General features: G+C 44.7%; 1 protein-coding gene across 2 annotated transcripts in view; it reads right to left on the bottom strand.

The window, feature by feature from the left end:
• Positions 1 to 156: 156 nt before the first annotated feature.
• LOC118229786 (transforming growth factor beta receptor type 3-like) overlaps positions 157 to 23,754 on the bottom strand; it is a 70,824-nt gene continuing 47,226 nt past the window's right edge. The window contains exons 5-17 of one of the 2 annotated variants that reach the window (XM_035422135.1): positions 19,808 to 19,991; positions 18,249 to 18,411; positions 16,809 to 16,956; positions 13,793 to 13,982; positions 13,313 to 13,569; positions 12,860 to 13,015; positions 11,931 to 12,077; positions 10,808 to 10,996; positions 8,787 to 9,074; positions 7,958 to 8,084; positions 5,023 to 5,073; positions 4,755 to 4,862; positions 157 to 458 (exon numbers count right to left, since the gene is read on the bottom strand). In XM_035422135.1, coding sequence (XP_035278026.1) covers positions 340 to 458; positions 4,755 to 4,862; positions 5,023 to 5,073; positions 7,958 to 8,084; positions 8,787 to 9,074; positions 10,808 to 10,996; positions 11,931 to 12,077; positions 12,860 to 13,015; positions 13,313 to 13,569; positions 13,793 to 13,982; positions 16,809 to 16,956; positions 18,249 to 18,411; positions 19,808 to 19,991 — 2,127 coding nt within the window. In that variant the 3' untranslated portion in view covers positions 157 to 339. Of the gene's footprint in view, positions 462 to 4,754; positions 4,863 to 5,022; positions 5,074 to 7,957; positions 8,085 to 8,786; positions 9,075 to 10,807; positions 10,997 to 11,930; positions 12,078 to 12,859; positions 13,016 to 13,312; positions 13,570 to 13,792; positions 13,983 to 16,808; positions 16,957 to 18,248; positions 18,412 to 19,807; positions 19,992 to 23,754 lie in introns of both variants that reach the window. The other variant, XM_035422134.1, reaches the window with a different exon arrangement.

The following is a 23,754-nucleotide window of genomic DNA, read 5'->3' as shown; positions in this document are numbered from 1 at the left end:
ATGTTTCAAGCAGCATCTGGATAAGAAATCTGTAGTAGTTGTGTTGCACATTTTTCTATGGAAAGGAAAGGCCACTGACAACTGTTGGTAAGTTTTTCTTTGCTTGCTAACCCAACCAAAGCCCCCCCTCCCCAAAAAAAACCCCGACCAAAGCCCCCCCCCCCAAAAAAAAAAGACCAAGAAAGAACCACATTATTCTCCATTGGCAAAAGCAACCCAAAATAATCCCTTTCATCCTGGGAAAGTGGACATCAGCAAACAGTCTATGTGACCTGGAGGGGCCTTGCTGTCCTCCCAGGCTGTGGGTGGCGCCCTTCGGGTGGCCCCCCCGCAGGTGGACTAGGCGGTGCTGCTGCTAGAACAGGGCGTGCTCTGTGTGCTGCCGATGCTGTGCGCTACGCTGCTGTTCTCGGAGGCCGGCGGACACTTCTGGACCTGCTGCCGCCCTGCCGACTCACCTGCTTGAGAAAGAGAAACAACTGATCATTAACGGCCAGACAGGTTCACAGTCCACTCTGCCTTAGGGGTGCCCCTCGGCCCATTCTTGGCCCCCTATGAACATGTCAAAGCCTAGTTCAAAGAACACTCAGAAACATTCAGTTTGGCAGATGATGAATATGATGCATAATTTTTTAATGATTTGAGTGTACTCTAAATGACAACAGTAAACTATAAACTAATTGTAAACCAACCATAACCAAATCGTAAACAAATCAAAACCAAGAACTTATGGATTCATTGTTTACTATCGTATATCTTGGTACAGACACCAGTGCATTTCCTGAGTAAACTGACTTATTTCCTATTTCCTGACTCACTCTTCCAGCAGAGAAATGTGATTGCAGTCTGGAGCCACATTTCTCTGCTGGAGCAGTGAATCCCTCATCATTTTGGTTTTGAAAGAAGGTGACAACCCCTGGCTAACGGAAGAGCCTCGCCACAGGCCATGGGCGGAGGATAATAAACACTGTGGCCGTGGGGTCATCACTTTAAGCAGAGCAGTTTCAGCCTGCTGACCGTGTCCTTAGGAAATATCCCCTCCAGCAGAGAGAGAGCAACACCAACGGAAAGATCTAGGGCTTCTTTACCCGCTCCTCTCCCCCGCCATTCTCCATATCAAGTTTCCACAACTTAAGCAAATACAGCAGAGTAAACATCGGGCAGGCCGGTCCGCTGGCTGAGCCCGCCTGTTTATCACACGCCATTTCCAACGTGCATTCCTCTTTGCCCTGGGGTGCGCGGCATAACGACAGCATTTTGAGAATTTTTTTATTTTTATTTTTAATGCGTATTTGTTTGGAATGCTGGGCTGGCGTGGGGGAAATTGTGGTACTTGTTTGTTTTATGTGCTTGGCATGGCGTATTTTTGGTATAAAATCTCTCTCCATCCGCTGGTTGTTTTTGAGCAGCCTCCCTTCCTGCACGGTCGTCTGAGGGCAGTGAAGGATTCTGCCCATGTGCGATGCAGCCCTTTATGATCAGTAATGACTCCCCCCCTCCCCCTCTTCCTTTTCCTATTGGTTTGGGTAGAGGATCTGCAGCCACCGATTCCCTCTTCCAGGCCCCTCTAGCTCAGCTCTGCCAAAGCAAGGCTGCCAAGAGCTTCAGCTAAAAACAGAAAATCTCCTCATAGCCCTGCTCTCTCCTGCCCAGGGATGCTTTTCAGGTAGACCGCTGTCTGGTCTGCAGTCCCATTGGTTACCTTCCCCTTTCTGACCACATTCGCAGTGCCAGTAAGCTGGGGTGGTAGTGTGGCGCGCCAGGTACACGCCTGGTAGCCAGCTGGATGAAGTTTTGAATCCTAGCCGGGGTATTGCTCTTGTATCCACGAGCAAGACATTTGCCATGCAAATGCCATTTCTTCTTTGTGTTTGCTCGAGTTAGTTACTGATCGTGGGGTAATGTTTTGTTTTTGCATTTACGGTATTCACATGAGAGAGCATTTATCTGTAGTTACTGTCGTGAAAATTAACATAACACAGTTGAGTACCATTGACCAATGACCATTTTCTTATACTGTGTGCCTCCCAGCGATGACACTGGGGTGACCACCCTCACTCAGCAGTTCATTGTTTGTAGAAGCCCTTCCCTTCAGTCCTCTGGGGGAGAAATCCCACTCAGTCCCTGTTGTGACTTATATTGAAAGACCCATGTGCGGCATTTATAGAAACATGCTGTTTTAAACATGTCATAAAATGCAAACCCACAGGAGACTAGTGTTCTCTTGTTCTTTCCAGTACCCAAACCTGCCAATACATCGCTCGGATATTAAAAATATATGTTTTCCTGAGATTTCCCTTCATATTACGAAGTAAATCAGTGATTGGCGTCTCCAAGTCATTTGAGAATTAAACCAGGCTGTTTAAAAAGCAGCCACAGCTCTCAACCACAGACCGCTCATAAAGACAGAACAACAAATGAAATGATTGTTTGTTTTGGCACTCTTGGGAAAGTTACCAAATTTAACCCCCTTCTCTGATCATGAGGTTGCGACATGTGTCCACGGTTCACTTTTTAAACGCCTATTTCAGTTTTCTACACTTTCAAAGGCCCATGGCAATTTAAATGAGAAATCATCCTGTGGTTTTTCAGCTGCCAAAATGGTTTATTCTACTGTTATTTTATATTCCTCCTACGTGACCATTGGTAGACCATTCCACTGAAACGGGGGGTGAACGGGGGGTGGAAAAAGCACTAATTTAAATTTATAATTATTTTCATGTTTTAAAGTAGAAATGCCACACATCTTGCCATTTACCATCTTGCAGAGGCCGTCTGCAGCGAATTCACTGCCTGAAGCAAGAATCTTTCTGCCTATATTAGGAAACACAAAAACAAGCTATACAAAGAACTGTAACAGCAGGACAGCTGAGAGTTGAATATCAAACTAACCTAAATGCACATCCCCTAACAATTACCAGGATTCTGACACTTATTGGCTCACATTAAAAAGCTCACATTCCCCATAATGCCTCCCAATGTTAATGCTTGTATGTTAAGGTTTAAATTTAAAGCACATCTCTACATGGTGATGCTGAGAGGTTCACCATAAACCCCTCCTCCACGGTCTGTCAGTGGTTGTTTGAACTCTCAGGGGGTGGAGGAGCTAGGATAAATCCATATGAGGTTTGGCTGCATGTGCCAGGATGCACTGTACTACAGTGGGTCCACTCGCTTTGGTGTGCCTCAAGAGATGGGGGAGGGGGGGGGGGTTATTTTTAAAAGTATATTTTTCAATTTTGTGAATATTTTTGGGTGGGATTCAAAACATTTATTATGAGCATCTTCAAAACAAGGACTCACAAGTCCTAGAATACTACTAAATATCAATTTTGGGACACTGTGTTGTCACAAAATCCATCAGTTTCCCACTGCATTAAGAGTCTGGGCGGGGCTCTGAACATGGAGGAAAGAAAAAACAAAGTCCCTCAAGTACATCACCTCTATGGCCTCTGGAAGCTATGCTTTCTTCCTCTCCTCTTGTATTTGACAAATGTAATTCTCTCCCACAGGATCAAATACTGGAAACAACTGAACCAGCTCACTGAATTCTGACTGTAGAAAATTGTGCTTTGCACAGATCCGTGTTCTAATAATTACAGTGTAAAGTGCAAAAGTTTAAAAGTTGCCATTACAAAATACCATAAATTGTGTCAGATCACACTAGGTCAGTTGGAATATGGCCAAGTCCTTCCACAGGCATGCTCCCTTTCAGTCCCACTGCTCTCAAACTTGGATGGACAGCTTTTTTCTTTTAAATATCCTTGACAAATAATATAATCAAATTACATGGTAATGTTTCTGCACCTGTCTTGGTGCCTTCCTAGGAAACCAGACTAAAACGAGAGAAAAGAGCTTCCAGCATAAACAGCAGGCTGAAATATACCTGATATCCATGGAAAGTCTCAGAGAACAGTGCTACTCTAGGCCACACGGCAAGAAGGCAAAGTATTAATCTACTTTTAAACCATATTGACTTAACCAATGAACCATGAACAATTTGCAGTGATCTGGAACTCTCCAGGTCTGATTTCTAGAAAGAACCAACAGAGCAACAGGGATTGGTCATGTGGTGGTGACCAGTTCAGCTATTCAGTGGGATTGGACAGAATAAAGACCAAGGGCATGTGTGACACTCACAGCCAACCCCAGGGATGGTGGCTTTTGTCCATCAAACTCTCCCAATCTCTTCACACTTCCTCATAGTTAGCTAGTTCTGAGATTAAAGTCTGGATTCAATCAACAGGGGAAACATTCTTTTGTTAACCAAGGTTAAGGACAAGCATGGACTGAATCCAGGTCAAAGTCCCTTTGTGAGGAAGGTGTTGGCATCCAGGGGATGGATTGTGCCTCTTCCTGTGCAGGGAGGGCAGGGCTTCTGATTGGCCTGGAAACAGCCGAAACCACAGGGGAGAGCGTGCAGTACCGGACATGAAGGGGAATTCCAGACTCGGGCCATTGTGCCGACAATACGGCTGAACATTCCCTCATCCCATAAATGTTTCACCCAGCAAAGAAGGACAAACAGGATATACTAAAATATCAATTTAGCCGTAAACAAATTGCTTTTTCGGGTTTTTAATCTTTACAACAAATGTTCTGTGCTCACTCGTCTATGTTAATGTGGGCTTTAGGAAAGACTTTTTGCAGATATAGTTGGCTGACTATTTAGAGACGGTCTGACAAAACTACAAGGGACATACACCGATTTTGTCCCCAATGCTAGAGAGTGAAATAAACAAGGGCATTCTTACCTGTGTGTGAGTATATGAACCACAAAGCTCCCGTTAAGAGTGCTCCAATCACAAAGGCTGCAAAAGCAATCCCAACCACAGTGGGAGTGTCCAGGACGTACACTATGCCTGCAAAAAAAAGACAGTGTACAACTTTACCACATGATTCAAATAAGCATCTCTGTTATTTTGTGTGCGTTCTCTGTGCCAGCGCTAGCAACAGTTGCACTAGTCACCAATGTAAAGCTAAATTAGTGTGATTCTTCTGCCTTCAAAAAGGCGGACTTACATTTTTCATCCTTTTCTGCGGCAACGTGGGGAACAAACTTGCTGGGGGTAGCTGAAACAAAGAAACTTTCAGTTAACTTCAGACAGCATGTAATCCCGCTCTTTGGTTTTCACCCAACAGGGATAGCCACGTCCTTTCCAACCATTGCAGTTCTTTTTAGGGTAATCTCACATCTGTGTGGAGCAATTTAATTAGTGAGGCCCGACAGAAGGCTTAATAACTTCAGATTGGGAGTCGGTGAAAGGTTGTCATGCCTGAATAACATCGCAGGCAGCTTTCTCTGAATATGAGCCTGGCATGGGCTCATATGGGGTGGTGGTTTAATGTAACGGTTAAGAAACTGCACTTTTAGCTCAAAGGTTGAGGGTTCGAACCCTAGCAAGGATGCTGCTGTTGTACCCTTGAGAAAGATGCTTAACCTGAATCACTTCAAATATCAAGCTGTATAAATGAATGCATAAAAATGCAATCTACTTTTGTAATATCATATACAAATGCCTCTGGATAAACCGAAATTTTTGGCAATCTTCCTCTACAATACACACTATATTTGATATAACGAGTTCTGAGATAAAGGCCAAGAAAAAAAAAAACTCGTTTGAATCTTGAACTGCATCTAAAGCGAACAAAGCATTTCATCTAGCAGTGCGGTTTTCTTTAAAAAGTGAAGGCACTGAATCTGTGTCAATACAAAGGCCTGTTTGTCACAAGGAGCCTGAGAGCTAGGCCCCCCCCAGCAGAAAGGCCCTTCTTTGACAATGGCGGCTATTCTTGGAAGCACCACCTTGGGATGTTCATTCCTAGCGTTGAACGATGACAGACCCTCACACGGGGAGAGGGCTGGAACACGGCCTCCCTCTTATCTCCTCCGCATGGTGTGCAGGGACCAGGGCTGGGCCCTGAAAACCACAGGCTACATGTGGTTTTCCCAGGCCAGGGGGAGAACTACAGCAAGCAGCGAGACACTGTATTTGACTTGAAGCCAACTAAATTATCGAGGATGGGAATACTCTTACAAAGAACAAAAGATGTGAGACAAACCCAAAATTTAGAAACTGAGAAGACCCCCCCTCCCCCCCGCAAGCTGTTCTAAGATTCCAAATGTGCTGACAAGACTGAACTGAGGGAGCTCTCCTGAAAACTCATACTTTCTTTTTGGTAAAGTACTTCATATGTCAGTTTTTTGCTTATATAAGTTTGGGTGCCTGCATTTTAATGTGGCCGAATTTAAACTTTTAGGTGGATTATAATCTGTGTTTCCTCAGAAACTCCTGGACAGACCATGGTAGATTCAATTGAAATGTGTCCTTAACTTTGATGATTAAATGCAAACCTTTATTTCTTTTTTTGTTTGGCAAGTTATTCAATGACTAACCCTAACTCAAGAAACTGAGTTATTGAAGAAAATGCATAAAGCTGGCATTTACTTCTAAATCAAAATTAAGGACAAATGTTAAATATAGACCCTCGTGGGAGAGAAAGAACCCGCCCTGAGTAGACAGTAAAGCAATGGGGTCTGGCTTCTCCCTGGGTCACTGTGCTGTTCTGCCCTACGTATGCTCCTGTCAACATTATAAAATTTTAACCCAGCCCCAACACCAATAGTTGCATTTATCTTTTTTTTTTTTTTTTTAAACTAAGGCTTAATCACTGATTTTGCATTTCTTTATACGCAACACCTGTACCAGTCGGGGCCATTAAAAATCAACGTTCTGAACTGTGCCAGGGTGAACGGTAAATAAGGAAAGCCTGTCCAATACGTGCATGTCATGGGGAGAATACAGAATGAGGTATGAAGTATGGCCCTGAAAGTTTGGCAGAGTTCTTAGCCAGTTGTGAAAAAGCACTTTCTCCGTATTTTCTCATTTTTCCCTCCAGATCTTATCGCCTATTTCCCAACCGAGCCACAGTGTCTGCACGATTTCATGGAATACCTTCTATCGTTTGCACACTTTCAGTTACTGGAAGAGGAGGGGGAAACAAATAAGTCAGGTTGGATTTCCTTTCAGCTTAAACTTACATGCCGAAAAAGGAAATTTACAGACATTGAGGGGTAATAAACTCCACTGGCAGCATGCGTCTGAAGATCACTAGAAGTTCCCTCTATGCGTTGGAGGTCAACCTGGACTTCAGAGTCCAGTCCGCTGAGAGACCACGAGCGCATGAAGGCCTGTTTTTTTGGCCACCTAGACACATCAGATGGCTTTCATAAAATAAACATATAATGAGCTCAAACCCCTTTTATGAGATGAGTCTGGATTTGCTTGCTTTTAACACAGGAAAACCAACCCACAGAGAAGGCAGTGGCATGTGCCAGCTCCCTACCCACAGCAGACAACCGCTCAGTAAAATGAAGTCACGCAAGAACTTCGTGTTTCCCATTTTGAAATGAACAGATAACTACAGGGGCAGTTTGCATACATATCGAACTTTTCACTTGCTTTCCTTTTCACCTTATATCATCCTAAATTCTGCGGAAAAGTCATTTTTCACCACAGTAACCAAAGACAGCAACCCAAGCACTGAGGCCATAAATACTGTGTTCCTATTAATATTTTCCGTGCTTCGTTGCTTGCGAAATCAGTTTTTACATTTTTGAAAAAATTAAAGATGAAAAACGAGAGGCCCATGATCAGCTGGCAATCCCAGACCGTTTATCTGCACCGACGGGATGCCACTTGAAAGCCATCAGCAAGAATTCTAACGGTTTAATTCCAGTTACAGTCTCATGAAATCACCCGATCTCCGATGAGATCATAATTAGTAAAATGTGACTGTCATGTGTGCCTCCTGTGGTCCGATGACACATGTGACCAATGCAGCACAATGCAGAGACTAAGCCTTCCTGAACAGTTTACTGAGGCAGGAACGGAACTGGAAACAACCACAACCTCAGCGGACGTTCATACCACACTCAAACTCGGTAGGCACGTACCTTGCGGCTCGGGGAGCGGGGCCTCAGGTATGCCGAACAGCTGTTTGGTGGTGGTCTTGGTGAACCGCGTCATGGCAATGATCACGTCCACGCTGAGAGAGTCGCAGGCCTGCTTCGGCGGCACACACTGCAAAGACACGCACATATCCGGATGAGCGCCATCGCTGGTATCGACCTCAACCAATCATTTAAGTAGGTTTCCCTGCTAAATAAGTTTTGTCATATTTCATGACACTTTATAGACCTTTTTAAGATTAAATAACATTTTCAATGACTGTTGTAATTGCTGCAATACTGAACCACTTTTAGAGGATGTTCTAGGACCATTAATAGAAAAATAATGTTGAAAAATGTTGAAACATATTTGTCTTGATTTTCCAAGGCATGTATGCTATAAGACAATGCAAAATGTACAAGCCATTCATACATCTTTTTTTAACATCTTTTATGCTTTGTGAACAATGATTTATTCACTTTAGGAATGTATAGGGCATTTAAAAACACTACACGTTTCTATATATTAAAAAGGATCCAGGACAAGGTTAAAAGCTTTCCCTTGGGCCACCCCAGAACTCAGCCTTAAATTCAGTCAAACTGAAGCTCATTGTAAAATGTTTTGTTTGCGAAAGGGCCAACACGCGCTACGACTTTATCAGAGAAGCGAGAGGAAAAACAATGGCAGCAGTGGGGTACTGTTTGGCTCTAGCTTAGGAAACCTTAAGAGACGGATGCTTCCTGTTCACTGCCAGGGCGGTATACAGCAGGCACGTGGAGGGCACGAGGCCTAGCCGGCGGGCCGCTAGCGTGAAAGGGCTAAGTCCTCACTCACCTCAGGCAGTCCCTGTCCGTTCGGGAGGCTTCCGGAACACGGGGACATCTGGCAGTGCAGGTAGAGCAGGGACATGTTGAACTTTGACCTGAAAGTGAAACGGAACCTCTTCCTGCCAGCGTTGCCGGGGGAGACCGGGAGCTCCTGGGAGTAGAAGGACACCGAGTCGTCCGTAGGGCAGACGTTCTCGATGAGGGTGTAGTCAGAGGAGTCGGAGTCGGCACTGGGTGTGATGAAGCACGACTGAATCATGAACCCGACTTCCATATCAGCATTGCTTGCAGTGACCTGAAACACATGAAAACAAGCATTTTATTTATTTACTGGCCTGGCCAAAATAAAACACTGATGCAACTACTGAAAATAATCCTGAAAACACCATATCACTTTCACACCAACATTCAGTGGACCTTTTTCATTGGATGGGTGAGAATGGACTGTGAGTTTGGGATTGGAGAAAAAACGATAAATCTTTATAGTTCACATTGAAAAGGACAAGCAGTTGACTTTTGACCACGTGCTATTCCCCCACACCCCACCATGACACTTTCTCAGCTGTGTTCTTTTTTCTATCTCCTCCTACCCTGTTTGAATAATAAAGCAACTTGAAAGGAGAGCACACTGTCCCACTCTCCTTTAAAAAAACAGCAAGAACATTGTCAGGATAATCCTCGGCTGTTTTTAAAATATATTTAGTTAATAATTAAAACACAAGTTTGGCTTCCAAACATACTTAAACACAATATTTTCTTTAATTAATCCCATGAACTTTTGCCACTGTAAATAAGTCATCATGGGTAAGAGATACAGGAATTTGGCAAGCAAATAAACCGCTTTATATAATGCAATCAGCAAATACAAGCTGACCAATTGATTTTGCGAGGGGAAAAAATCAAAACCAAAGCCGTCACTGACATCAATGTGAAACTTTGGCCCTTTAAATCACTTTAAAAGGATCTTTCCTTTTTGCAATTCGCAAGACATTTCCCAGCACATAATCAATCTTTTCATTTTTCTGAAAAGCACAAGCTACACACGTGTTTGCGAAACCGCGGCGCTGCACTGCCAGGGCCGCTAAGACGCGCGCTCATCTGGCTGAAGTCGGGAGTCAACAGAGCCGGCTATTTAAGTCCTCCACAGCGCCGCGTCTCTATCTCTTCTGACATCCCAGCAGCAGGAAATAAATCCCGCCGAGACGCACCATCGACGGCACATGAAAGGGGAAGCCTCTATAAATCTGGGGTGCCGCCTCCGCGCACCGCGGGGCCCCGGCTACTCCGGAGTGCTCTGAAAACAGTACCAGGGCGAGCAGGTGGGGCCCGGGGCCAGCCGAACAGGAGAACGCACAATCTTCCCTTTGTGGCCGCGCTCGTCTCAGCGTCTGCACCGTTAGTGTTACTGTCGTCTGCAGGCCCGGCCATCAATCACAAGCCCAGAGACCTCCTGCGGGACCTTTTCCATTCGCTTTGCCTAATGTATTTTCGACTGCCTCGAAGAATTTTTGCCCGCTGCCTCCTAGAACGTTGCAGACCGAAAGCCGCCCCTCCCCCTTGCCCGGGCCCTCGGCGTTCCCTGAGAACTGCGGACGACATTCCGTGGAGGAGAGGGTTAAGGAGGGGCCGCTGGGATGTTGGCTTTAGAGCCCTGCAGTCAGAACCAGACCAAACAGCCCCTGACCCCGAGCACATCACGCTCACAGATGAAAGCCAGCGGCGGAGATGCCAACCTGAATAAATGTTTTTCTGCACAATGTGACCTGCTCATTATGGCATGAAAATCACAGGCAGACACAAACACACACATGTGTATAGCATACACAATCCCTGCCTTATTTTCCTACCGCCAAGTGTCCAGCCTGTCAATAAAACTGACTCTATAAAAGGAAGGTACTTCCCATTCAAACATCCACCAATAAGGCGTGGTAATGAAAAGGAATTAACATCTGAAGGGAAATTTACCACAGATGTTTCCGTATGAGTTAATATAAACTATTATAATGCGTATGCAACTCAGGGTTTTACCTCCACAAAGACTGACTTGTTTTCTGAGACCTTGAAGAAGCTGTGGGTTGCAGGCTGAAGGAAGAGGTCAGAGTCGTACAGCTCCATGTTGAACTCCATGTCGTTGTCCCAGGGTTTTGTGTGCTTTCTGGGTGCGACCCCAGAGAAGATGACCGGGAGATCCTGCAGCTTCCTGTACGTGCAGTTAAACTGGAGGGGACAGCAGACAGTTAACACACCACAGACACCTGACTCCAGCAGCATTATAACCATGTTCACTCTGCATCTGTGTGTGTGTGTGTGTGTGTGTGTGTACTCTATATATGAATGTCCGTGTGCATTTGCTTCTCAAAGTCTGTTTCACACGTGTTGTAATCCAATAGGATTCTGATATTAATAAGTGATGCAAATTTATAAAGTCTGAAGATCACCTGAAAACCCACGCGCACTTTGTATTTGGTTTACAATCATTTTCACCTCAACTTAAACAGATTTTGTATAATACACACTTTTTTGGCTTCATTCCCCAGAGCATGATGTTCACATTTTTAAATAACAAGTCTGCTACAGAGAGAAATAAATAAGTGAAGAGGACTTCATATAAGTGAGTTAAACAGTGGTGAGCGGGAGAGAGACGACTAGAGAAAAAAAGAGAAAGAGACTTTGGACAGAATTGTGAATGGAAAGAATGGCAGCTGTCCCGGCATCAGGTGGAGAGCAGCAGAGGAGGCAGACGTTACGGAGCAGCTTGGAAAGCTGAAGCCTTAGTGAGAGAGAGGAGCCAGAGGATCCTCTATTCTGGCATCTGGACACAATTTGTTCACTCTGGCCTGCTTTCATTTACCAGACTCACCAACAAGAGAAGTGAATATACCATAGATTTGCATATAAATATTACCCCGCCAGTTTACTGAGGATAGTAACACTACCATACACCTACTAATTCATGCAAGTATACATTAAAAACATTATGTGCTAAAGTCACACCATTGTTTAATTTCAATACTGCAGAGAATATATGTCCAGGGCACTGTGTTTGAGTTTCCAAGTTAACAGTTCTGCACCAAAAGTACATATTGATTTAATCCTCACTAGCCACACTCAGTTACTCCTAAATAAAGAGAGACAGGTGATGGGGACCTACCATGATGTGAGCAAGCTTTGGTTCTATGTGTTCAAGGAATGCCCCCCTCTCCTCATCAACAGGGAAGCCATTGTCTCCAGACTGCACGTCCTCATCATCCACAGGCAAGCCACTTCCATCTTCTGGATCCGATCGGTTAATCAGGACCTACCAATCACAGGAAAGGTTACCAGGCCACTCCGAATAATAAGTCAATCCAACTAAGACTAATGAAGTTGGCTTTCACCCTGCTTTTCCACAGCAAACGCCTCTGGTTTCGCAAACGTCCCGGAAGGTTTCAGGCTGCTCACGCCTCATATGAGACAGAGTGAGGTGGACCTGTTTGTGAATGCCCCACTCACAGACTGACAGACAATTTATTCAGAGACAGGCCAGACAGAATTCATACACAGGAGCCTACAGTGATTTTGACTTCAAAAATTCAGAGCCATTCACAGAGCTTTTCATTTGCTCGACTCGAGTTCTCGTGATTTGTGCCTTGCCCTGCTTGCCCCGGGGTAGAGAACCGCCTGAGTCGAGCTGCCATTGCAACACATCGTACTGCAGCATCAGATGAGTGAAGACTCCTGAATTTCAGAATGAGTTTTCTCTGTGGTTCAGTGCTCTGTGTTACAGATTACCAGGGGCCCTGTTAAGAATCACAACATCAGAATCATAGCTTGTTGATTAAAATTAATTTACTTTGGTTATCAGCCACCCTTGTTAATTATGACTTGCATCCCAAATGGTTACAACAAGAGGTCAGCAAGGATGGGACTTGGACAAATTTGCTTCACCCTTAAGCAGGATTAGTCAACAATGATTTCAGCCAGTAAGCATGCAGCATGAGTTTTTGCTGGCACTGTTTGGTCTGAACCAGGTGTCCATAGAACTGTCCCATGGAGACGGCTCAGTTTTCAGTTTTCCAGTTCTGCTGGATGCTTGCTCACCGAGTTTATGTAGGTGACCGTGGGGCTGGAAGGGAACTGGTACTTGGTGGTCTTGCAGCCATTCAATGGGGTTTCCAGTATGTAGTGAGTGGCATTGAGTCTGGCCTTACATGAAGGATCCTGGAGGGTGAGCTCAGCTTCTTGATATCCGCTCACCTGCAAAAGGGGTGGAACATGTCAGGCTGGCAGATACCCACTGCACACTGCAGGTGATATTTTGGGTTAGTCTGGGTACAAGAACCCTGCGATGCACTGAGAATGTCTTTACTAGATGGTCTGTAACTAGCAAACAGGTGAATGAGACAGAAATTTGTGCAGGCTGTGAAAATGTCTAGAAAGAGACACCGACAATGGGTTCTTCCCTGAAAAGTGTAGTGATTGGTTTACTGGACCCTTACAGCTGTTACTGGACATTAGGAATAGCTGACTGTGACCTGAGAGCCCATCACTGACCTGCAGACTCTCCTTGTCCAAGGTCACCACCATCCTGTTCTCCTCACACTTAACACTCAGGCCGACATCCAGGCTGCCCTGCTGCTCCTCCAGCTCCTCGGGCTGCTCCTCCACCGAGCCGGGCAGGGGAAAGTAGGGGAAAGGGAAGGGCAGCATCGAGTGGCTTCCAGAGCCCCCGGGGCCTGGGTGGGGGTTAAACTCAGGCGGGATGGCCGGCTTTGGAGGGGAAACTTTCTCCAGACCATCTTCCAACACATCTGGAAGCAAAAAGGCAACATTAAACTTCCATTCTTACTGGAAGACCTTTGGCTCATTGAACTTCAAAGAAGTATACATACCATCATAGCTCAGAAAAAAACAATACGAAGAAATATATGAAGAATTACCAAAAAAAAAAAACAGAAGCTATAGTACAATGGCACTGCTAAGCACAGTTGGACACATGGTGATGATTGACAGATGACAAGGCGAATAGCCTACCTGGCTCCCTCAGCCGGAGGTTGAAGTGGTTGGCCACAGCCGTGTGGGTGAAGGAGGTGACCGGGCTGTAGCCGTGCTCCTCGGCCCACTTGATCATGGCCTGGGACCCAGAAGGGAGGTGCTGCTTGGGAGACTTGGTCATCTGCATCATCCTCTCCGTGTCAGAACCCAGACCCACGCTGTCAGAGGTCTGAGTGACAGGGAAAGATACAGTAGAGGTCACTCCCAGCAGCCCATGGCCTCCAGTCCATATTGTAGTCAAACCAAAAATATAATGAGTGAATCACATTGAATCACATTTCACAGATCACTAAACAACACGCAATGATGGCTAAAGCTGACACCTAAGGAACTTAAGAAGTAAATATGCATATTGTCTAAATTTATTTTGTTTTAACATTCCTTAATTGTTGATGTTAGATACACCTGCCAGTAACCTAATACTGATCAGAAAATTAGGTGTGACAAAAAGTCATCTGGGGACAGTGCATATAAAAAATAGTGCCACCGGATGTATTATATTAAGTGGTTTTTATCGGTTACTGGTTAACTTATAAATGAGTAGTTTTTACTGTAACTGAACACAAAAACAAAAAAAAAGCGAAGTCCTCAAGCTGTGACAAACAAACATAACTCCACCACACAGGCAGCATCACTTCCTGCATTGTATTTGCTGTCTGCAGCACTAACGTCACAAGTGTGGCTTAAAAAAAGCCCCCTCGTTTCACAGAGCTGGGAAACGTTCACCAGAGATCAGCGAATTCTACCTCGTTCTAATTTCGCCAACCACAAATTGGAACGCTAAAACTGCTCGCTACATACCACAGTGACACCCACATTAAATACACTTGCAAATATCCTCTTTCTCATTCTCTCCGTGTTCTGTTGAGACTGAGATGTGTTTTATTGTCTTAGGGTCTCCATGGTGACCCGTGACTCAAGGTGTCAGTTTTCGAGCGCAGTCTTCCTGATCAATGGCGGGCCACGAATGTGTCCGATTTCTCCTGAATTCCGCATTTGTTCCCCACTCGCTCGGCTGTTACTGTGGACGGACGGTAATCCCTTCCCACAGCCATTTCCCACGGATCCGCACAGCCGGCGCTGCGGCCCGTATTCCGACAGTAGCAAGTCTTTGGCTTTACGAGGCCATCATGTCACACACACGCACGTAATATTCTCCCGTGTGGACTGACGCGCAGGACAGATAACAGACACGTGTACCGCACGCGTAAGACTGCACACAAGGACCCACATACATGCACACAGTCACATGCATACATGCACAGACACGTACAATACACATAAACTAAAAAAATGGGCTTGACAGGCATACATTTGCGAAAAAATGCACAGAACTGCACAGCAATCTACAGCAGTAAAAATCGCTCAGTGCTACAGGTGTGAGTTGAGATCTCGGTGCTGCATTTATGAGTCGCAGGTGTGCGCTGCAGTTTCTAGTCGAGGTGTGAGTTGCTTGTGTGAGCTGAAGTTTCTAGGCGAGGTGAGAGTTAGCGGGTGTGAGCTGCAGTTGCTAGGAGAGGTGAGAGTTAGCGGGTGTGAGCTGCAGTTGCTAGGAGAGGTGAGAGTTAGCGGGTGTGAGCGGCAGTTGCTAGGTCAGGTGCGTTGCAGCTGTGAGCCGCAGTTTCCAAGCGAGGCGTCAGCGCGGCAGGTCGAGTTCTCGCAGCGCCGCAGGTCTGAGCCGCTCCATGCATCGAGCGCGCGCGTTCTCGGGTGTCGGGACATGTGTTTCCAATCGCCAACCCGCCACACATCGCTCCCTCCCAGGAGAGCGCGCCGTCAGCCGGAAAGATTTAGCGCGTCGACGGGGGCAGCTGCACAAACAGCGCTCTCCGACAGAACTGCAGCGTCAAGTCTGGCACGGATCCCACCGAGCCTGAGACTCTTTGTCACAACCCAGCCCTTCTCACAAGCTAAATCTTAACCCAGCCCAAGTGATATCATATATTAGATAACGAATATCACAGCCAAAATCAGCAAGAATATCGTAGATAACCTTACCCACATGGTAACTGGCTTGGCATAAAAATACTGCTTGTGTCTAGTTTCATAGCTTCAGTTATTTGTAGTAAACAGAAGTTGTTTTCTCATATATATGACAAAAACTTCTGCATCAGAAATTCATGATAAATCAAAATGATATATTCATATTCAAAATGCATTGATCATCGGAACTTCCAATGGAAATGAGTCACTTTGTTTGTGACTCAAATTATTGCTGACGTACTTTTTTACTATCCACAATAGGGCATTTAATAATACATGTGTGCAAGGTTGGCACAAAAGTTTAGTGATGTAATTAACATTTTTTTACTAAAAATTACATTTTTACTCCTTTTTTAAAAACGAGCTATTTTTGTAAAATAAAAAATGGTTTCATCTGAGTAAAAAGAGCAGAAATGTCAGCAAAAAGTACGTTTTATGATATCTCAGAGTCACTAACAGCACACACCGCTTTAGCTCACTGTCTGAAAGGCCAGAAAGAGTGTGTTTGGAGCCAGCAGTCCTCGTTACTCATGTTTTGACGGGTGATGAACGAGCTAGACCGAGCGCACAAGAATAATAATCTGATGCCGTTGGCTTGCAAGAAGGTCTTGGCTCGCCCTGCCCCCCTTCTGCCCAGCCCCGTTCGAATTCGATGTGGCGAAGAAACAGGTCAGACCCGTGGAAACTTCATACCGCCAGCCGGTGTTTCCAAACAGCAGCCAGAGACAAGATTCGGTTTCACTCGTCGCCGGTGACAAAATATTTTAGGGCAGCGACAGCTCAGTGTTATATAATGTGACAGCACCCGTCTCCTGGACGCGTTCCAGGGAAGCAGACACCGCAACGAATGGGAAGGTGGGATTTGCGTGCGGCTGTCTCCGCAAATTGATGGTTTGCTATTTGCAGGAGTAATATGAATAAAAGCAGGCCAAAATGGTGCCAGAGTTTCTATACGAAACACACACCCTGCCCCCATCCACAGTGTGACCAGAATACGAAAGCCAGTGCATACCAGAATCTCCAGCTTGCCAGTGACACCGTGGGCTTCGATCACCCAGTTAACAGATTTTCCACACTTAAGCAGGAGCACCAGGTCCCGCCGCAGGGGCCCGTTCCCGTCCAGCGGGCCAATATCCACGATCACATCAACCTGGAAGGCGCTGTGATAGAGACACAGATAGAGAGGAGGGAGGGGGAGGGAAAGAAAGACAGAGAAAGAGTGAGAGGTGCTTAAAAAAACACATTCCAAAAGCCAAGGGTTGTGAATTTATCAAGACCTCCATATTATCATGTCTCCTCTGTCTGGCCAACTGATTAAAAAGCCCCACACACTCCCAGAAAAAGAGGACACGTGCGGAGCAGATTTACTGCTACGGAACAGGCGGAGGGATTTTCACGCAACACGGTGCCTTCAGACCTTCTCGTTTGTGCAGGGGAGTTTGGGACACATTTTATGTGCGGTCCTTAAGCAATTACTGAGGTGCAATGTGCTCTGGGAGAGAGAGGCCATTACCAGTGCTTTAAGACAGAGTTTCCTACACGCTCACTTACTGAATATTATTGTAACCTAGTGTGATCCCAAAGGCTTCTCAAACAATCTGATACGGAAATTTTTCACACTTTGTCCAGGCCTGGTCACACATGGTTGGGCATTTAGCTTTGGGACGACAGCCAAGAGAACCCCAAAAGACTATAAAACATCTGTGTAATTGAAAATGAATTCAAATGAAGACTAAGAACCACACACACAACGCAAACACACGCATGTGCACGTGCACACACACACACACACACACACACACTTACACACAAACCATTTTATCTAGCAAATAAATCCAGAAACGTGCTTAAAATGAACTGTGTGACTGGAAGGTGGTGCGTCCACACAAAGGTCAGATAGTCAGCTGTAATTACAACTTGGCCAGCATAGTTGTTTTTCATGCTTTAAATTATATAAAAGAAATATCTCCAATTATTTATGAAGTGTCGTAAAATATAATGAGACTGTGCAGGACTAGACTGCCAAAGAGCACTGGAATTTCAGAGCTAAAAATCCCAAGAACTGTTCTCATGATCAATGTGCTAACTTTCGATAATATATACATACATATATATATATATATATATATATATATATATATATATATATATATATAAACTACAAATGTGAAGCTTCCAACTACAAATGGCTAAAGTGCAGGTTTGACTGCAAGGGAAAATGACTTATAGGATAACAAACACAATGAAGAAGATTATAATTATGGAAGATTGTAATTATACACACAATTATGCGTATAATTACAGACATTCCCTGGGTTGCGTTTCTACAGAGAACCACCAGCACATTCCCTCACATGCTTAGGGCCTCCTCAGGACTGCAGCTGACGTTCGGGGGGGGGGGGAGCGGGGGGGGGGGGGGGGGGGGGTTGGGGGGTCTTCGCTTGGGCCTCACCTGCTGGAGTTGGGCGCCTGCAGCTCGATGATGTGGACCTCACGGTCCGGGGCGGGGCCTGAAAGAACGCAGCCCCGCGATGGCTGAGGATGCTCGTAGCTCGCCAGGTAGTTTAGGGACAGGAAGTTCTTGTCAATCTTGCAGGTGTCCGAAAACACGGGGTCTGAAAGAGAGGAGGGGTTTCACAGGACAGGTCTGAAACAGAAACAGTGCTCCTTAATTTATTTAACAAAATGCAACAATGCTTTGGCACTATATCAGGGTTTGACTGAATCCAAACACAGGCACAGGGCACTGGTTTTATTTGGCAAAATAAATGAAAGTGAGTGTGCAGTCTTCTTTTTACTAGAAGGTTCTCTAAGGGTACAAGGAAAATCAAAGCCAGATATGCTTTTTGTTCAAAAACCTTGAACTGAGGCCATGTCGGGCAGTTGTTTATACAGTTTTCTTAAATTTGAAAGATCGTTGGACAGGCGAATATGACATACATAGACGAGGCAGATCAGGTTATTATCTTACATGACCCCATTATTTGCCATGTTTAGAAATTACACACTATTCGTATTAATCAGCACTCTCTCAACCCCACCTTCTCTAGGTACTTTTGCAGAGTAAGAATCTGCCTTTTACCAGTCAGATAGAGCATTCTCCCAGGAGCTTCTGGTCTCACATTGAGAGCTGACGTGCCATGTATAGCAGGAACTTTAAGGTTGGAACGAGTCCTGCTAGACATTTCCTGGCTATGATAAGACAGTACTCATTAGCAATTCTCACGTTAACAAGACGTTGCTCGTTAACAATTTTTTTCCTCTCTTGTAAATGACCCAAGTGTAATTACACAGATAAACCCTCATTAAATCCATTACCCAATTAATCAGATTCCAAACGCCTTGTTTCCCCCTTGCTATCAAACTATCAAATAAAAAAGCCTGTTGGATTTTGGCTCCTGAATTTCACATATTAAGAGGTCCCACTCAGTCCATGTAACAAATCGCTGAATTATTCATGCCGTTTTTAATATCGACTAATGAGTTTTTGGGTGAATTGTAACCCGTTCCCCCCAACTGAACACGCCGATGGACCAATGCCAGCTGGCCCTGTGGAAATCTCCTTAGCTTATCGACAGTCAGATGGCCTCTGTTCTCTGTGTGCCTCTCTCAGGAGCCTCGGTTTGAGAGCTCCATGTCTGCTTTAGCTCACCCATTTCAGCGTATATCCACTCTCAGCTCTCCATGCTATTTGGGTACAGCTCCTGTTTGATCAACCCATTTATGCATTCAACAGAATTGACAGTAATCCAAACGATGTGGATTCCCAGATACGGACAAGGGTATTATCCATACTTCATAGAGAAAGGCAGGGGGATTAATCTCAGTAACTATTTCCTTTGAAAATAAGCCATCGCTCTCTCTCACACTCTCTCTCTCTCTTTCTTTCTCTCTCTCTCTCTCTCTCATTCTTTCTGTCTCAATCACCATCTCTACAAACTACACTATAAATCATAGTCAGGATTTGTCATTACATTCATTATTCAACTGGCCGCTCTCCACTCAAAATACCTTCTCCCACTTTGATGTAGATGTTTTGGGCGACCTTGAGCTCAGAGAAGGAGGTGACAGCCCTGTACTCATTTTGGGCCCAGGTCAGGAGATGCTCGTTGTCATGGGGAAGAGTCTGCCTCACCAACTCAGAGGACAGGGAAAAATTCCCCGGCTCAAAATGGATGTCCGAGCCCTTGGATACCTGGGGACCGGAAAACAATAATACATTACAAATAATAATAATAATAATAATAATAATAATAATAACAATAATAACAATAATAATACAGATCCCTCATTTATGCCATAAAGCAACTTCAAGTTGTCCATTAGTCACCCCCTTTAGGTACACCTGTCAATCACTTCTGCTTTACTGTATGCACAGAAGTTTATCTGGGGCTCATATAACTCCTGATGTAATGAACCCTCAGCAAGAGCTGCAAAAGGAGGCCTTCAGGACCTCTTCAACTATAACTGAGGTTTAGCAGCATGTCTTCAAATGCTATTGACAGTACAGTGGCTAACTGAGTTCCCTTACTAACTTTATTACCTGAGTTGGCCATAGTACTGTCATTCATTTGAAGCAGCTTTTACTTATTAGTGTTGTCGGGGTGGAATATCACAGGAAGGGTTAAGTGTTCACAATTAATTTACTTTACAACTGAATTTTGAAGATTTAAAGTTAGGAGTAGCAGTTAGCACTGAGATTTAAATTTGTGTGGTAATTTCAGGGAAAAAGGTTACTTTTCAAGAGAAAAGTTAAAGATAGGTTAAATACAGTCAGACTGCAGCACATTTGAAATAGGAAAGCAGCTGCAATTTATCATACCACTACTTTTTATTTCTGAAAACTTAATAATGACATCACTGCAAGTCGCAATACTGATAAGAAACATATTAACATAAAATCTCCAATAAAGAATCACAATAACGTGTCTAACTCAACATGAAGAGAGCCAGTTATATTTGAATGAAGTGCAAAGAAAAACTCAAGGTAACTCGAGGCAAAATACAGAAGAACTATGCCCTTCCAAAACGAAATCTGTAGTTACTCTGCCAAAACACATCCTTCACACTCAGTTTTCAGCGTTATTATAGGCCTCCAGAAATATGCTCTCCTTATTTTCACACATGGTCTTCTTGCACAATGTGGTGTTGAGTTTCCAGTGTTTATATAATGGGTTATTGTGCGTCACCAGGAATACTAGTGGGATTTTCAAAATGGCCGCCACACCGGTTGGACTGGACTCTATCTCAGAGACAGCACGGCTACAGACCTTTAAAGTCCATCTGGCTTGCATGATAAAACACTTCCAGTCTGTCTGCAACTCAGAACACACTGTACCAAAGGGAACACAGTCGAATACTACAAAGCCCCGGTCACATCTCACCCCTGTGTGTTTTGACAGGCAACTCAATTAGACCCTCCTCCCTCCAATGCACGCCAACATGTATACAAAGTTGCAGTAATGCAGTTTAACAGATTATACGCCCTAACAGTTTTTTTAAACAGATTTTCAATTCACCAGCATGATAACCTAAAGAGAAATTATTATTAACTGTAATCACGCAACAAAAAAAAACAGCAGACTACAGTACAAACTGAAAAAGGTTAAAAAAAATGTTTTTTTTTTAAAAAAAGGGTCCAAGAATGGCATTGACTAAAAACACATCTGCGAGAAGGGACCCTGAAGCATGGGCAGGGATCTTGATTACGTGCCGTTTGGGCTTTGGTGGAGTGACTTGGTCAGGACCGTTCCACAAAGGAGAGACAGCCCCTTTGACTCTAAATGGAGCTCGACCCATGTGCTTCATTTCAGAGATAAGCAGTCACACGTGCAGAACAATCTACTCTACACTGCAGTGCCCCTCGCACATATTCCAGACAGCACTGCCATTGTGGTTTTCCTGTTTGTTTGCCCACTGTATCGTGCCTTAATAAGGCCAGGTCATCGCAAACGGAAAAATACTGACGTCACCTCTAAATGAAAGCAACTGATGACAAACAGAGCTCTGGGTTTGATTAGCTGCTCTAACCGTGCAACAGCCCAGCCCACAAATCAAATATTCAAATCAGAAACGGGGCGGGGCACAAGGAGGACAAATCCCAACACCCCTGCACTCTTCCAATTTGGTCGGTATTTTGTGTTTCCTCATAAGGCAGCTCCGATGTAGTGCGAAACATCTGCCTGACCTGTGGCCAATCCGGTCGGTTCCTCTGGCTTTCTCCCCAAAGGTAATTAAAAAAAGAGAGATAGCAAAAGGCAGTGTCGTGCAGAGCTTTATTTAGCATTATCTTTTTTTACTACTACAAGAAGGAGGAAGAAAGATAGTGTTCCACATTTTACGACTACTGTGAAGCGTCAGGAAAACACAGGGAATTTCATGTGAGAGGAGGGGGGGTGGGTTTCTCTGGAAGTCAGAAACCAACCTCTCTAGAGTTGAGGGCTCTTGATCTGAGGCCTGTTTACCGATACATAGGGTATATCTCAACCGCATGTGAACCACAAGCCATAATTATTTTAAGATGGTAACTGAAATGTTTCATTGAAATGGTACTTTGCAGAAAACTGTTTTAAATAGTTGTAGAAAGCTTGTGTGCACTGTGGTTACTGACTGATGATGCACATCACCTTCGCTTTTCACACAGGAAACAAAGGTTTATGATGCATCGACCACAATGTTTCTCAGGTGAACTTTTAATTTTAGAAGGTGGGCGGTAAAAGAGAACCATTACAAAGTAATTATTTTAACATTAAATTCATCTTATAACACAAGGTAGCAATGCCCACTGGGTGTCCAGGTGAAAATTCAACTTCATCTGATTCTCTGTAGGGTCCGTGCACAAATTCTTAAAGAATGCCACTCCCAAGCTCTCAAACATATCACTTCTGTAGAGCGTAGTCTGCATAACAAACCTTAAAGGGTCAAGCTTCCTTCCTGTGGCTCAGGCCTGTTTCTTCCTCTGAGGGAAAAAAAAAAAAAAAAAACAGCTTCCTGCTGCCCAGCGACCGCTTCCGCTTCATACGCTCAATTCACAGTGACTTCATGGCGTTTGTTCCTGCCTTCCTTCCAGGCGGCCGCACGCTAACGCCACACGTGCCGAACGCGGGGGAGAGAGCGGCGAACGCGCCACGGTCATCCGTCGAGGTCCGCAACGCGTGCGCTAAAGCAGCCCGCGGGCGCTTCTGAGGAGGCGGCGCGGCCCAAGGCTCAAAGTCAGTCAGGTTTCGTCACTTAGTGTTCGGTTGACACGCACACATATGCGATAATGCCCAAGAAGGCCTTTTTTTGATTTGGTGTAAATATAGTTCCAGACAAACAAATCTCTGGCTGCAATAACGGGTTCTGTCTCAGGGACCTGGCAGGTACGTGCCACAAAAGAAAATGGCACCACATGCCTCGGCCCGTCCTTTCAGTTTAAAAGCAGCAGTGGCGTTCACTTACTAGTTTCATTACCGAACACAGAGGGGCTTCACTGCAGGCCCTAAAACAATACGGGCAGGCAGTCAGGCGAACGCTGAAATGTTCTGCCCATGGTACATTCTGTACCAAGTAAAGCAATTTATTCATGTTCAAAGGCAATTCATTTTAATACTTTCAGTTTCAATAACAAATATAACGTTATTGTTTTGTGGTTTTATTTTCAAATGTATGGGAAAACAAATGTTAAAACTGAACTCAAATCCTCACTAATTTAGTCCTCAGAAATCACAGCCAAACCATGCTGTGTTCAAGCTGAATCGGCCATAAAATTCATTTGGACCACAATCTTTACAAAAATCTCCCTTATGTGTTTTATCGCACTGGCATAGAATCCAGCTGGTCAACGCGAAGTATGTTTTACAGCACCGTGTCTGGATGGAGGACTTTAATGGCAGTGCTGAAGGCGGCCAATACCAACAGTCCGCACTTGAGTCTTTAACCCAAACTCGCCCCATCTGTAAAAGTGGACTCGGAGTGAA

The sequence above is a fragment of the Anguilla anguilla genome, chromosome 6 (genome assembly GCF_013347855.1).
Source record: "Anguilla anguilla isolate fAngAng1 chromosome 6, fAngAng1.pri, whole genome shotgun sequence".
Taxonomy (NCBI): domain Eukaryota; kingdom Metazoa; phylum Chordata; class Actinopteri; order Anguilliformes; family Anguillidae; genus Anguilla; species Anguilla anguilla.
This window is presented reverse-complemented; position numbering and strand designations above follow the sequence as displayed.